Source organism: Lytechinus pictus, chromosome 10, assembly GCF_037042905.1.
Source record: "Lytechinus pictus isolate F3 Inbred chromosome 10, Lp3.0, whole genome shotgun sequence".
NCBI lineage: Eukaryota > Metazoa > Echinodermata > Echinoidea > Temnopleuroida > Toxopneustidae > Lytechinus > Lytechinus pictus.
The window spans coordinates 15,512,970-15,527,765 of NC_087254.1; the positions used below are offsets into that span (position 1 = coordinate 15,512,970).

General features: G+C 36.2%; 1 protein-coding gene across 2 annotated transcripts; it reads left to right on the forward strand.

Annotated features, from left to right (window-relative positions):
* Positions 1-205: 205 nt before the first annotated feature.
* On the forward strand, positions 206-12,338 carry LOC129269884 (uncharacterized). Of its 2 annotated transcripts, none has more exons than XM_064105400.1 (8): positions 206-338; positions 951-1,113; positions 1,777-1,945; positions 3,285-3,470; positions 5,871-6,136; positions 6,807-7,028; positions 7,845-8,040; positions 9,289-12,338. In XM_064105400.1, the coding sequence occupies exons 1-8, from the start codon at positions 207-209 to the stop codon at positions 9,446-9,448; spliced, it is 1,494 nt and encodes a 497-aa protein (XP_063961470.1). In that variant the 5' UTR covers position 206; the 3' UTR covers positions 9,449-12,338. The 2 variants fall into 2 exon arrangements, with proteins under 2 accessions (XP_063961470.1, XP_054763316.2); XM_054907341.2 differs by having other exon boundaries at positions 954-1,113; positions 9,289-9,532.
* The last annotated feature ends 2,458 nt before the right edge of the window (positions 12,339-14,796 follow it).

Sequence of the window (14,796 nt, forward strand, 5' to 3'; positions counted from 1 at the left end):
TACTACTACTACTACTTCAACTACTACTTCTACTACTACTTCTACTACTACTTCTACTACTACTACTACTTCTACTACTACTACTACCACCACCACCACCACCACCACCACTACCACCCTTACAACTACTTTATGTATTCCAAGATAATTCCCCATTAGATCATACCGATATGCTTATACTTTGGTGTGTTCTTTCTATCTACAGTATGGCTTCCACAGCAGGCGAGAGAGAAAAAGTGATACCACTGGTACCGGCTGGAGAGGGCACCCCCTTTGCCAAAGGTGATACCAGGACGTTTTCTTCTATACCAGACCCTGGTGATGGTTACATAGAGAAGGTGTGTAGTGCGTGTCACTGGCGTACACTGGCCCCCCGGAAAACGAAAGAGAGAAGGCTGAAATATGATATTATTTTTTGAATATTATGTCAAAATCTATCACTAAATTGGATCTAGTAATAACAAAATGATAACAAATTTTACCTTTCGCAACTTTTTACAAATCTTTCCCGATACGCCATATCTGGCCCCTCAAAAGTTTTTGCAAATTACGCCACTGTTGTGCGCCTATAATTAATGAAAAATGAAATAGGGTTCTGAAATCCGCAGGTTGCCTTCGGAAATAAAGACGTTAGGTCGGTATAGTTGTTTATAAAGAACTTATTTCGTGTTTCGGAGTAACTAACATTAGGAATAATGCCATGATCCTATTTCAATACCGGAATAAATGGACATCTTGGTAATGCAATTTGCCTGTTTCATTATAACGAACTTTCCGAACAATGAACCTTCAGAATTTCGAAATATCAAACCGTCAGAATAACATGTGTATTCTAAAAATACTATTTAACTGAAAAAAAACCCCGAAGAAATTATGAAGGTAAAGGGAGGAAGAGAAGAAGTCTTATTATTTTTCTCCAAAAAAATCTATATATATATATCATTTTGCAGCAGGAAAATGTTCCAGAATCGAGTCAGATGCAAGAAGGGGCCTCGCCATCTGAACACACGAAACTAAAATCTGGTATGAATGTCACCCAGACAGCCATTTTTGTCGCCAGTCAGATATCTGGTCTTGCCGTACTTGTTATTCCACCTTTGCTGGTTGACAGTGGTATGTAAAGAAATCATGAATAATATTGTATTCTTCTCTCTGTAAAAATTAATACACTGTAAAAACTGGAATAGCGTACTTTTGCAATCACAGACGCAGACGCTTTTTGCGATTCCTTTGAAAGTGCAATTCAAGTCACAATGGGCAGTTTAGATTTTTTTTGTCGATAGTTAATGGATTGGGACAGCAGATCGGCCGAAGATTCGGACTGGACAAAAAAAAAGCAAATAATGTCGTTTGTCCAGAGTCCAGGACAATGCTGCTGTCTTGATTCACATTCGCCGATTTTTGACAAAGGCTGCATTTGTCATTGAAAGAATTTGACAATAGATTCTCTGCGTTATTGAAAGCGTCTACGAAGTGATTGCTAAAGTGCCTTGACATGAACATTATTGCATTCTTCATCTTTCTGTAAAAAAAAAAGACTTTTGTATTTTTTCTTTTGGAACCAAATCGAATTAAAATCTGTCCAATTTGACACACATGGTATACTTCATAGCAATGGCCTGAGCCGTAATATCTGTTATTAACGGCGCCCTTTTATTAACAAGATATTCGTGCCATGCCTCGTATAACCATAATTATCGTCATTTATCAATACGGTTGTCTCTATACCTTTCTTTTTTTTATGAAAAATTGTTATTTATTTTCATTCTTCCGTAGGTTGGCCAGGCCTGTTTATCTACCCGGTGATCGCATCGCTGAGTCTCTACACCGCTATCTTGCTCGGTCGGTCTTGGAACATCCTATGTAAAAGAAAACCCGAACTTTGTCGGGATTGCAGACTGCCCTACTCAGCATTAGCCGGAGAGGCTTACGGGCAAATCGGAAAGTAAGCAAGCTCGGGTTTCAAATTATTCAAAGTTTTATGGATTTTGTTTAAACATTAAACCATCAACTAGCGTTTATATAACCTTCAAAATATCTTTATCGGAGGGGTCAATATAAAAATATGATTAAACACTCTTGTCTGAAAATGGTTCTTGTAAACTCCTCTCAAAGTGAGACGAGGGATCAGTCATTTTGGAGTGGAATTTGAATCTTTTGCGAGTGGACTGTTGCGGTTTCTATTCAATTTGAACAAACATTCCAATAAAAATTCTAGCTCCTTCTGGAGTGAAAATGTCTAGAAATATGAAGTTCACTCCAGAAGGAGCTAGAGTGCACTCTCAAAAGATGCAAATACCACTCGAAAATGAATGATCCCTTTGGCTTGTCGCACTTTGCGAGGAGTGTGATTATGCCAGATTAGCTCTTATGTATATAGAGAGTATATTTTCTCAATCGGCAAATGCCATCAGGGGCCGTTTCATGAAACTAGTAATAATATTAATTTGCAATAAGAGTTAAAAGCTACTGAAATCCTTCTATCTGATTGGCTGATGGATAGGAATAATTATGCATTTATGCTATAACAAGTCTGTATGAAACTGGACCCTGAAGAGTATTTCCTGAAGCTGTTCGTAAGTTACGAACGACTTGGGACCCTTTCTTAAGAACTTTATGAACACCAAGAAATTACCACCAGTCGTTCGTAAATTCGCTCCTAACTATCCAGCTAGTGACATATGGACCAAGGTGTTAGATATTTCGGAGGGTATTGTGTTCTGAAGAAAACCACCCGAAAACAGAAGTTTAAACTGATATTTTCTTTTAATTGAATAATGCTTCTTGTTGATTTTTTTGTATGTATTTTTCATTGCTTTATTATGATTATTGTTTTATTGTTTTGTAAAACTCAAACGTATCACCTTTGTAGATGTTATGTTGCATATTTATCTTGAATGCAGAAATAAAATCAATCAATCAATCAATCAATCAAATGAATAAATATTTTCTTTCTGCGCAGGCGCGTAATCTCGTTCACAGTTTGTTCAATAGGGTTGGCATCCAGCTGTACCTTTTTACTAGAAACGTTTGAAATTTGTTTAAATCTTATTATCATAATCCTGTTCTTTTATAATTTTATGCAAGTCTTTCAAATTTGTATGTGCATGCTTTTTTTTTCTTTCTTTCTTTCTTTCTTTCTTTCTTTCTTTCTTTCTTTCTTTCTTTCTTTCTTTCTTTCTTTCTTTCTTTCTTTCTTTCTTTCTTTCTTTCTTTCTTTCTTTCTTTCTTTCTTTCTTTCTTTCTTTCTTTCTTTCTTTCTTTCTTTCTTTCTTTCTTCGCAGGCGTGTAATCTCGTTCACGATTGGACTAATCGGGATAGCATCCACCTGCACATTCTTACTGGGCGTGTCGGAGTTGATGTTTTCTATTATCTACCCCTACCAAACTTTCAGCTTCTGTTACTGGCCCCTCATTATATTTCTTATTATCTGTCCGCTCCTGTGGTTCTCGGGCCCAAAGGAATTATGGTAAGGAAAGTGTCAGATAAGACTTACATTTTGAAAACAATTTGGGAGCGTTTCATGAACGATTTGTCGGTCGGATCGCAAAATTAAGGAAGGTTCTCAGGTATGACTCCATTTGTCGGGCAACAAAATGTTGATGAAACACTATTTTGGCGTGTTCTTTTAAATAAAATTGTTAGAATATCAAATAATAATAATAATAATCCGCTTTTTATATAGCGCTTAATACATCGGAACGACGTGTCTAAGCGCTTTACAGATATATTATTACCCCGGTCATCGGATTCAATCAGTCATTCCCACACACAATGTCTGCACATCCTCCACTCCCTGTGGAGTATTCCAGTCAGTCGCCTGTGAGGCGCACACAGTACTGGACAAGCTATACAATGACTTTCACATCCTACCGGGTACCCATTTAGCACCTGGGTCGAGAGTGGCAAAGTGTGGATTAACGCCTTGCCAAAGGACGCCAGACCGCGGTGGGATTCGAACACACGACCCTCTGTTTACAAGGCGAGAGTCAGAACCACTACACCACGGCTCCTCCAAATAAAAAAATATAACAAATAAAATCTACCGAAATCCTTCAATCGGGTTTGCTGACAGAAAACTTGTCATAGGGATCTTGCATTTTTATTATAACAAAATAATGGAGGACCTTAAACTGTGAAAATCTGTTGTTTACCTACGTTGGTTACTGAATTGTCATACAAAACCTGAACAAAATAATATGGTCCACATGAACTCCAGATTAAATGGGGCCATGGTTTAACTCTGTGCTAAAGATACGGAAAGTCAGATTCAAACATTTTGTTTAATATTGCATTTTCTTATGTTCACTCTGCTCTGTCGTCATCAGTCTGGTCGTCATTTTACTATGGCGAAGAAAAATTAAAAGTTATTATTTTCTAACACTGTTGTAAATTACCCGAGTAAGAGATGAGCTTACAGATCTAATCTGTAATGTAAGAGATTTGTCTTGTAGTTAAACCCAAACTTTAGACCAGCATTTAAATCAAACCCTAGTTCAGAATACGGGCCTTAAACACTTAATTGGGAGACACTATTCCTTGCTTTTCTGTGTATACCACAAAATACGAATTTTAAGGCCCGAATGATAAATAAAATTTCAATTGCAATTTTACTTTGAAATGCACAGAAAAAAGAGAGAAGCCAGGAAAAAATCCATGTTAAGTGTCCGTTTTGTCCATACTCTATAAAATTATGGGTAAAATGACCCTTGATAAGGTCAAAACCTTGTGACCTGGAAACATAAACGTAAAAGCTCGTTTCAGACAGCTTAATTCGACGATGTCTCATTCTATTAAACCAGTCTTTTACACGTACTTATGCAGTATATATCCACCGAAATATATCTCCGCGATTACGATATGATCATTTCTGTATATATGACCATTCCGAGTGTGATAACGTCACACTGACGCATGTGTGTACCTCGATGTAAATAAATTGACATTTAAAGTCCATTATAGTTGTTTTGAGAAACTGAGTAGTTGAGGGTTTTAAGATTCCCCGTGGTAGTGGTGTTATTATCTAGACATTAATGTGTTTGTGTGATATACGGATACAAATTTATGCTTGACAGACATAAAAATGAAAGTCGGCATGGGAGATGATTCTGATGGACATTTCTGATTTATATGAGACATTATTCTGCGGTAAAATTGTGGATTGAGTGGTTCACCACTTAAGTGTTCATAGTTGATCAGCTGGTTTTCGAAGACCAGTGTAAAAATATCCCTATATTTGAAAACCAAGAAATTACCATGGATATGATATTATACAAGTCATCATATTATCATGATTATTGTACGGCTGTATTTACGTGTAATTTCAAAGTGTTGGGACTGGTTAGTGCGTGCGTGTGTGTGCGTGTATGTGTTATACTTGGGTATATAGGTGTACTACTATAGTGCTGGAAGGAGTTTGCTATAATGAAGATGGGGGGGATGTGTGTGAGAGAGAGAGAGCGAGAGAGAAGGGGTGGTGAATGCTGTCTCTCTGTATGGGTGGGCGTGTGTGTGTGTGCGTGTGAGTGTGTTCGTATATGAGTGGTTGTGTGGATAGGCTCATCTGTCATAGTGTACGTGTAAAGCTAGAAGTGTGTGGTTTTTGGTAACTGTGTGGGTGTGTGTTTTGTAGGTGGTATTGGGGAACAAATGACATTGAACACATTTTTTTATTGACACCGCGATGCACGGAATTTGATTGTAATCCCGGTTTAAGATATATGTGTGCTCCCTTTTTCTTGAACTTTCGCTTAATGGCGTCAAGATTCCCACCACACCAATTGCATTCTGTGCAAAGGCACCGAGGGCAATCATAATCATCCTCATAAATGATAATTCTCCCCATTCTCTTGATTTCATCTCTAATCAGGGAGGTGGGTGCAGTCGGAACCTTCGCGACGTTTCTCGGCTCCTACATCTTGACCATCAAGGCTTTCGGTGTGTTAGGCGGGGTCTCCAACAGACCCCTAAATATCATCACACACTCCGCCGCTTCGGACGGCGGGTGGAGTGGGTTCTTCGGCCTCCTCGGGTCCTCGTTTTTCCTGACAGGTCCGCACTACATCATGCCCACCATACAGAGGGACATGGCCGAGCCTCAGCATTTCTCAAAAGCGTTAGTCAGGGGCATGGGCAGTAAGTATTAAGAGCTTCAAATGAGGCACTGATGATAGTCATGATAATGATCATATACACAAGTCATGCATTTATTTCGAGTTTCAAAGGAGTCATTGAGAATAATGTCGAATTAACATGTCTCATTATCCTCCTTGAACTTCGATCAGTTTCTATATGTTTTGAATCGTTCTATCACTGTGGATTAGCGCATGGAAATGTAAATATGAATTTCGCTTTTTCGTGGATCAAGTTTGCATGGCAGACGATAATCCATTCTGCTTGTCTGATCGGAGTTTCGCCAAAGTCATGATAAATGATTCAAGTCATCATTCCTTTTATAATCGCGATCTTTATTTTAAAAAACCATACACTCACCTTTTGTGGCACAGTGCCCGATATACATGATATAGGCGTGTGGCTGGTGGCGTGTTTTACTTGGGCACAAAAACTATTCTTCCACACCGTACACATGGGGAGTGTTTGATGAAAATGACTTTCCGGTTGTATTATTCGGAAACTTGCTTCTCAGCCAATCAAAATCAAGGAGAGTTTACAGATCTGACAGCGCATAAGATGACAAATGTTGATTAAACTGTCCCCGATACAATTCTGAAGACAGAGAATATATAGCAATGTCAAGTACCGTCATCATGATTTGTTTCTTTTCATATGTTTTTATGTATTTTAGTCCAGATGCTGGCAATGTTCATCTTAGTGATACCGATATGGCTTGCTTTCAGCGGCCCATTGGCTGAGTTGGGTTATGTGGAGAGCGTCCTGAATGCCGTACAGGCCGGCCCGGTCCGTACTGTGGTCTCGGTACTCCTTCTCTTTCACTTCGTAGCTGTGCTGGTCATGAGCAACAACCCACTTTTTCAAGAGCTAGAACATAAATTTGATATACCACATGGTAAGGGTAGGGTAATTACGATGTTTCATGCAAACTAAAGGCGCCACTCATTGAATAGCTATCAACCACACGCATTAACGTAACATCAACGCATCCAATAACTTCTTATATCGACCGCACGCATTTTAATGTAACATCACCTCATATTTTAATATTTTCTTATATCAACTACTTGCATTTTATCGTACGAACATCATCTAATTGAATAGCTTCGTATATCGAGCACGCGCAATCTAGGTAACAGTCACACCACATATTTAAATTATTGTAACGTAAATTACCCTTGTCAGTTTTGAGATAACACTTAAGTGTCTAATTTTCTAGGTTAACTTAAAGTTAACGATTCCATGATTTTCCTCTGATTACATGAACGTAATGTTCTGCGTCTAGTATTACGTTGATAATATTTCCATAAAGGCCCAAGCCCCCCCCCCCCCCCAAAAAAAAAAAATGTACGCCAGTTTGCTCCACTGGAATGGACATTCACCAATAAAATTAATGGTATACTATGTATTTACGAGTACAAAAAATGTTTTGTCTCAAAGGTTTTTTAAAGTTCAAAGGTGTAATGTCCGTATAACTGCTCTAATAGTAATTGCAGAAAAAAGTTTCGATTTAAAACTTGATCATAATTACTCTCTATAAAGCAATGATATCTGTTCGAATTTGAAGAGATATGCTATCAATTTTGCATTCAATTATTGTAAAGTAGAGATTCTAGTCGTATAGATGATAAGCGATTTGTCTTTTGACAACAAACTTTTTTAAAATCTATGTCTTTGATCTAGTCTTTATTTTCACGTTGTATTATTTTAGCTTTCAACTGGAAGCGAATTCTTCTTCGCACGAGTATTTTTCTGGTCGAGTTCTTCATCGTCGAAACATTCCCTCATTTTGCCATTGTGACGTCATTGACGGGTGGTATATTTCTTGCTGGTCTCTCCATGGTTGCACCTATTTTCATCCATCTAAAACTCCGCCTTATGGAGACGGCTGATGATCCAGATGAAGTGTAAGTCTCTTACACAGTAAAAATGTTGTTTAAAATGTTATAACACACTGTTTACTACTTGAGCTTTGAAAGCAGTTGTTAAAAATTTTAGGCAACAATTTTAAATTAAACTTTGTTGTTCGAGATTTTAAACATTTATTTTAACTGTTTAACAACTACTTTAAAGATGAGCTTTACAGTACCTGTTTATGTTTAAAAAAATGCTTAATATTTTGAAGAGTAAGTATTAAGAACTAAACTTTGTTCTTTAAGATTTTAAACACTTAGTCTTGTTTAAACTGTTAAACAAATACTTTAAAGTTCATATAGTAAACAACGCTGTATTAAAACTTTTGAACAGAGTTTTTACTGTTTTTGTAATGATTATGACCCTGGGGTGTTCCATATCTGTTAGATTAGACTTTAAAGGTCAAGTCCACCCCAGAAAAATGTTGATATCAATAAATAGAGAAAAATCAAACTAGCAAAACGCTGAAAATTTCATTAAAATCGGATGTAAAATAAGAAAGTTATGACACTTTAAAGTTTTGCTTATTTTTCACAAAACAGTGATATGCACAACTCAAATGAGAAAGTTGATGATGTCCCTCACTCACTATTTTTTTGTTTTTTATTGTTTGAATGATAAAATATTTCATTTTTTATAGATTTCAATGAGGACCCGCAACTTGACTGAATCATATAGTATTAAACAATGCTCATTCCACATGTTCAGGGAGGAATTAATCGTTGTTTCACTTGACAAGGAGGAGAAAAATAGAATATTCCCTATTTCATATAATAAAATACAAAAGAAATAGTGAGTGGATGACATCATCAGTCTCCTCATTTGCATACCCACCAGGATGTGCATATAACTATTTTGTGAAATTAAGCAAAACTTTAAAATGTCATGACTTTCTTATTTTTCATCCGATTTTGATGAAATTTTCAGTGTTATGTTTGTTGGAATTTTCTCTTTTTATTCAAATCAACTTTTTGCTGGGGTGGACTTGTCCTTTAAGGGGAAGGACTGTATCCATATAGTCCTTCTCGACTTTCAGCACGATTTAAACATGGACACTAAGACACATTTTGAATCACTCAATCACATCAGCTAAAGTTGAAAATGATTAGATTTATGTAGACTTATATTATTGTTATTGGGAAGATGCGGGTTATTCTATAGTTTTGCCCCCCCCCCTAGGACAATGCTGGACCAGCCCCTATCGTATAACCATCATTTTTCTTTTCTCCATCATTATATAGTGGTATCTCAATGCCGGACAAGCTGGTATGTATTCTCACGGTGCCTGCCTATATTCTCATGATCGCTGGCATAATCTACTACGCTAATTTCAACATACATAACGGTGTTACGGTGCTAACTGTACCGTGTTACGTCAATGCTACCGCTGCCCACGTTTAACACTACACCATCATCGCATCCGAACAAAATAAGAGGTTGATTTATTCGTGTCCGGTGTTGACAACTACTGTTCTGGCATCGTGTTTCAAGTCGTGCTTTAATGTTTGGTGTTTGACGAATGCAGTAAATAATTCAGTGTTACCTTTTACCCGTGTGAAATATTGCGGTGACTAAAAGGTTTATCCCCTCCCCCTAAAATTTCAAGCGATTTAATAAAAAAAGCAACAATAATTTGTGGGTTCCATGACATTTTGCTCTGGCGACAATCGCTCCAGCGACAATTACTCCGCTCTAAATTCCACACACTAATCGAAGGAGAAAATTCAACCCTGTGTTATACCCTACTATAAAACCTGACCATAATCATAACATAAAACCTTATTTATTTATTTATTTATTAGAAAATATTTATTCAGGATAAAAAGATCAGCTAAATTGCTGTTTTACATCAATGTCCTTATTTAACAGGGATAAAAAACATATAAAATTACAATAATATCATGATGCAAAATACACATAAATATTTAAACATAGCTACTAAAATATGATTTAAAAAATACTGTAAATAATTGTTAAGACATTGAAAAAATGAGATTACCTAGCTACTGAAATATGATAGTAAAATACTGTAAATAATTATATTATGACATTAAAAAAAAATGAAATTCAGTTCGAACTAGTTAAGTAATCACGGTAAGATAATCTGATAACACCACCCCAACCTTTCACAATGATGCTTCATAAAATTATGATAAGTATATTGCAACCCTAACCCAAGCCCTATACATCTTTGACGAAGCAACTGTCGCAGGAGCATTATGTCGTCTAACCGATACGTGATATATTGTTGTATATACTAAACACTAAAGTATTGTGGGTAAAAGTGGTAAATGCAACATTTAGAAAAGGTATTCGCTTCTCCAACCTTGTAAGTGTTGATTTAACATTTCATTTTTCAGCGTTTAAAATTGGGTACTTAATATTATATGTGTACATAGGAAAGAAAACAGAGGAATAAACGAGTACGGTAGAAATCAGACTGAAATAAACAGTATTTTAAAGAAATTGAAAATATTATAACAGTAATTTTAATTACCGAAATTCATCGTTGAAATGTATTCATATTGGTACTATGTGATAAAGATTAATGTTTAATTTGGATTATGTTTTTTCTCCTCAAATACGTATGCTTACTATACGAAACCTAGCAGAAACGTAGTGCTGGGGTCTTTCATACTAAATATCGGAAACATGATATAAAACTGATTAATAATCACTTTGCCAAACCATTTTCTATATCTATCTAAAATTGATGATAATGCATTTATATGAATAAAATAATGTGCAATCATCTGAAAATATATTCATATCAAGGCGTATGGTGTTTAAAAGTGCAATGAAAAAGTACAGCATTTTAAGAAGTATTAAACATTTTTTGTATTCTTAATGTGGAGTGTTTGATGTTTTGATGATTAATCTGAATGCATGTGGTATTATGATGGTGTTGGTGCGAGTGGGGGTGGGGTACACTCTGCATTGCAGGGATTTAAAATCAATCCAGGTGGACTATACTTCGGGACCAATCGAATTCTGGATTAAATCTAAATCCTAAAAAATAGTTTTAAATCTCGAGGGATTTTAATTTAAACTCTTAGAGATTCAAAAGTGAACCTGTAGGATTCAAACTAAATCCAGGATTCGATTGGTCCCTAACCACAATCCATCTGGATTGATTTTAAATCCCTGCAATTTAGAGAGAAGGGGTGGGGAACTGATTCAAAATGCATGAATTCAGTACAATCCTGTAATCACCATTAGTTGTGTTGCATTCAAATAAGTTTAGCCAATCGTTTCTCTGTTTTTGGTTCAGCTTAATTCACAAAAATATGCTGCATAAATGAACACGGGGAACAATTAATTCCCATTGTAGTATATATTTGTTTATTTTAGATGACTAGATTATTGTTGCACAAAATGTGTTATTCTGAATTTACAAGTAAATACCCATTATAAACATATTAGATATTATTTCTTCATGACTCGTTTAAACGAACGTGAAGAATAGTATCGATATATTAATATTCAATTAGTTAAAGTATTATACATGTTATATGTTGTGCTTGTGCACTGGTTTTGAAATAGTGATTTATTTATGGTATTGGCACTTTTATGTATTCATCACTTTTTTATTATAAATTGTTATGAGTTGTAATTGTTGACCGTGTCAGAGCCATTTGTTGTCTTGGCTAGGGCAGAACAACTATTGACATTTTAAATGCGTACGTCTTTGTCCGGAATGTTCTATTTTGCAATCAATTTATAGAAAGACATTTTCCGGTGTCTATTCTAATGCAAGCCTTTAATTTTGGTTTGCTCTCTGAATGAAAACCCAACATTCCTTTCTATTCTTTTCTTTTTTTTTTATAAATAGATTATGATGTCGGGTATTGAAAGCGTATGTATATGCATATTTGTTTGGTTACCATACCTATTTATGAATCTATATGGATTATGCAACGGTAAGTTGGTTTTAAACCCAAACAAATAAGTAAACGAAACCATACAACATCGGGACTGTACAATTGTTTTTCATTTTCAATTATATTCTTATATGACTGTCTAGAGCCTATATATCTTTGACCAATTCGTTACTAATATTAACTGTATAATTTGGTGTTGCAATCGTCAGCAAATGCATCAAATTTTACGCTGTATTTTCCCTGTGCCTGCATTTGCAAATATAGGCCTACGCACAAGAGTGGGTTGAGGAACGCTAGACCAACAGGTTAAAGACCATATGCATTTATAACTTGGTGTATATGTATGTTTTGCTATAACTATTAAAATTGTTGATATGGAAGATGAAAACGAATAAAGAGCTAAGAACTTACCTGAGTGCCTCTCTGTGATTTTTCTGCCCGTCCTAATTGAGAAAAAGATGATTAGAAAACCACATTATATTTGCTATTGAAAATTGATGAAAGATTGATATGTAAAACATATATATATATATAGCCGCCAATAGGTGTTCAATTTCTTTCAAATTAATTGGTAATCTTTACAAATGCTGCGAACGCAAGCAGGGCCCCTACTATGCTTACAAAATGGATATAGTTTCAAAACTAAAAACAGGTGCCTCAAATTATGCGAGTCTGAGAGCAATCGTCTGAGAAAGCAAAGCGGCTGAGCTATACCTACAAAATATTTCCCATACACGGTTAAAGTATCCGGAAGACTAATTTTGATAAATAAACCTCCATTGGCATAAATATGTGTGATCCCCATAGAGATATGTACTAATTCCTCTCTGGTGATGTCACATGTGAACAACTTTCCCATTACTTTTGTATATATTTCTCTTCAACTGCCTCTTTTATCATATCTATCAGTAGATAATATATTCTTTCTATGGCATGTAATATACAGATTTTCAAAGAATACATGATAAAGAGTTGGTATCACCAGAAGAAAGAGCAAAAAGAGACCGTTTTTTAGGGTATTTTATAGTCCATCAAAGGGAAAGTTGTTCACATGTGACATCACAGATCTTTGTCGCATTGCCAATGGGAGGATCTCCATTGCATTAGTGATCGCTATATTAATAATAATAATAATACTAGCCAATTTTTATATAGCGCTTATCCCAGAATGGCTCAAAGCGCTTTACAGCATATTATTACCCCGGTCATTAGATTAATTTAAATCCCGCACGAAAAGTGCACAAAAATTCCACTCCCTGGGGAGCATTCCTTGCATTCATCGCAGCCTCATTATGGCGCTGGCAAATTTAAACATACAATATCTTTCGCATCCTATCGACCGGGTACCCATTTAGCACCTTGGTCGAGAGTTGCAAGGTGCGGATTAACGCCAGTGGCGTAACAGGCGGGGGGGGGGGGGGCAGGGGGGGCAAGCTGCCCCCCTGGCGGAGTTCACCGGGAAAATTAAAAAAAAGGGAAAAAGAAAAAAAATAAGGGGAGAAAGAAAGAAAGGAAAGGGAAAGGAAAAAAGAGGAAAGGGGGAAAAGGAAGGGGAAAAGGAAAGGGAAAAGAAAACTAAGAAAAAAACATAAAAAGGGAAAACGGAAAGAATTTGGGAAAGGGAAGGAAAGAAAAACATGTGAGAAAGAACAATTTCCCCCGATATACAAATACATTAGCATGATTAATAAGACAGGGAAATAAATTAAAGATGACAAAAAGGCAAACAAAAGCGGGAAATGAAGGTAGAATGGAATGAAGCAAAATCTAAATTGGAAAATAAAGAAAAGGGACAAAATATTACTACCGGGCTGCTGAGGATTTAAGATAACGAGCGGGAAGAAAGATGGATGGTATATAGCGTAATTTCGTATGACAGTCTATCATAAACTTGCTAAATCTCCAAAGCTACCGGGGGCTCTGTCCAAGAGTCAAGACCCCGTGCAGTGGGGGCTCTTCATCTGTAACCTTTAAAGGGCTCTATAACGGGCCCCTATATGAACCCCCATGCATTAAGGTTTGCGTTGAAGCACTGGCGTACGGGAGGTGGTTCCACAGCCAAAGGGAAATAAAAGAAAATGAAGGAGGCAGCGAAATGAGATAAATGAAAAAAAATATATGACATGATATTTGCTATGATGTAAAAATCTATCACATAATTAGAATTTCATTTCAAAAGGCCATTTTTCTTTCTGGTTCGCTTCGCTCGCTGGCGACTTTTTACAAATTATCCCACATTTGCTATGGTGTGCCCCCTCAAAATATTTGGATGATTACGGTACACAACTGCACTGAATTTAAGTGTTGTGTGAAAGCTATATAAATATACACGCAATTTGATTAAAATTAGTGCCATCTGTAAGGTTTAAAATGGCTTTAATATCAAGAGGTGCCGGGGCTCCACCCCGGACCCCACTCATAAAGCACTATTGTATGGATGAGTTTGGACCATGGCCCCAAAAAGTTCTGCAACCAAACAAAAAAAAAAGGAGGAAAGAAAGAAAAGCAAAGGAAAAGTGTATAATATTTTTCTGAATACCACGTCAAAATCTATCTTCATGTTAGATTATCATGAAAAGGTTAATTTTTTTTATCTCGCTCGCTTCGTTCGCTCGGGACTTATATTTAGCTACTTCTTGCCACAAGCGCCATATTGGGCCCCCTCGAGCATATAGAGCTTCGCATTGATGCGCACAATCATAACAAAAATCCTGTTCAACGTGGCGTACAAAAAATATTATTATATTATCTTTTTAGCATTATGTCAAAATCTATTACAAAATTTGATTTTTGCAATAAAAATGTCAAAATTTTTGCTCGCTCGCTTCGCTCTCTCGCATATATATATATATTTGCCCGATACTCCAT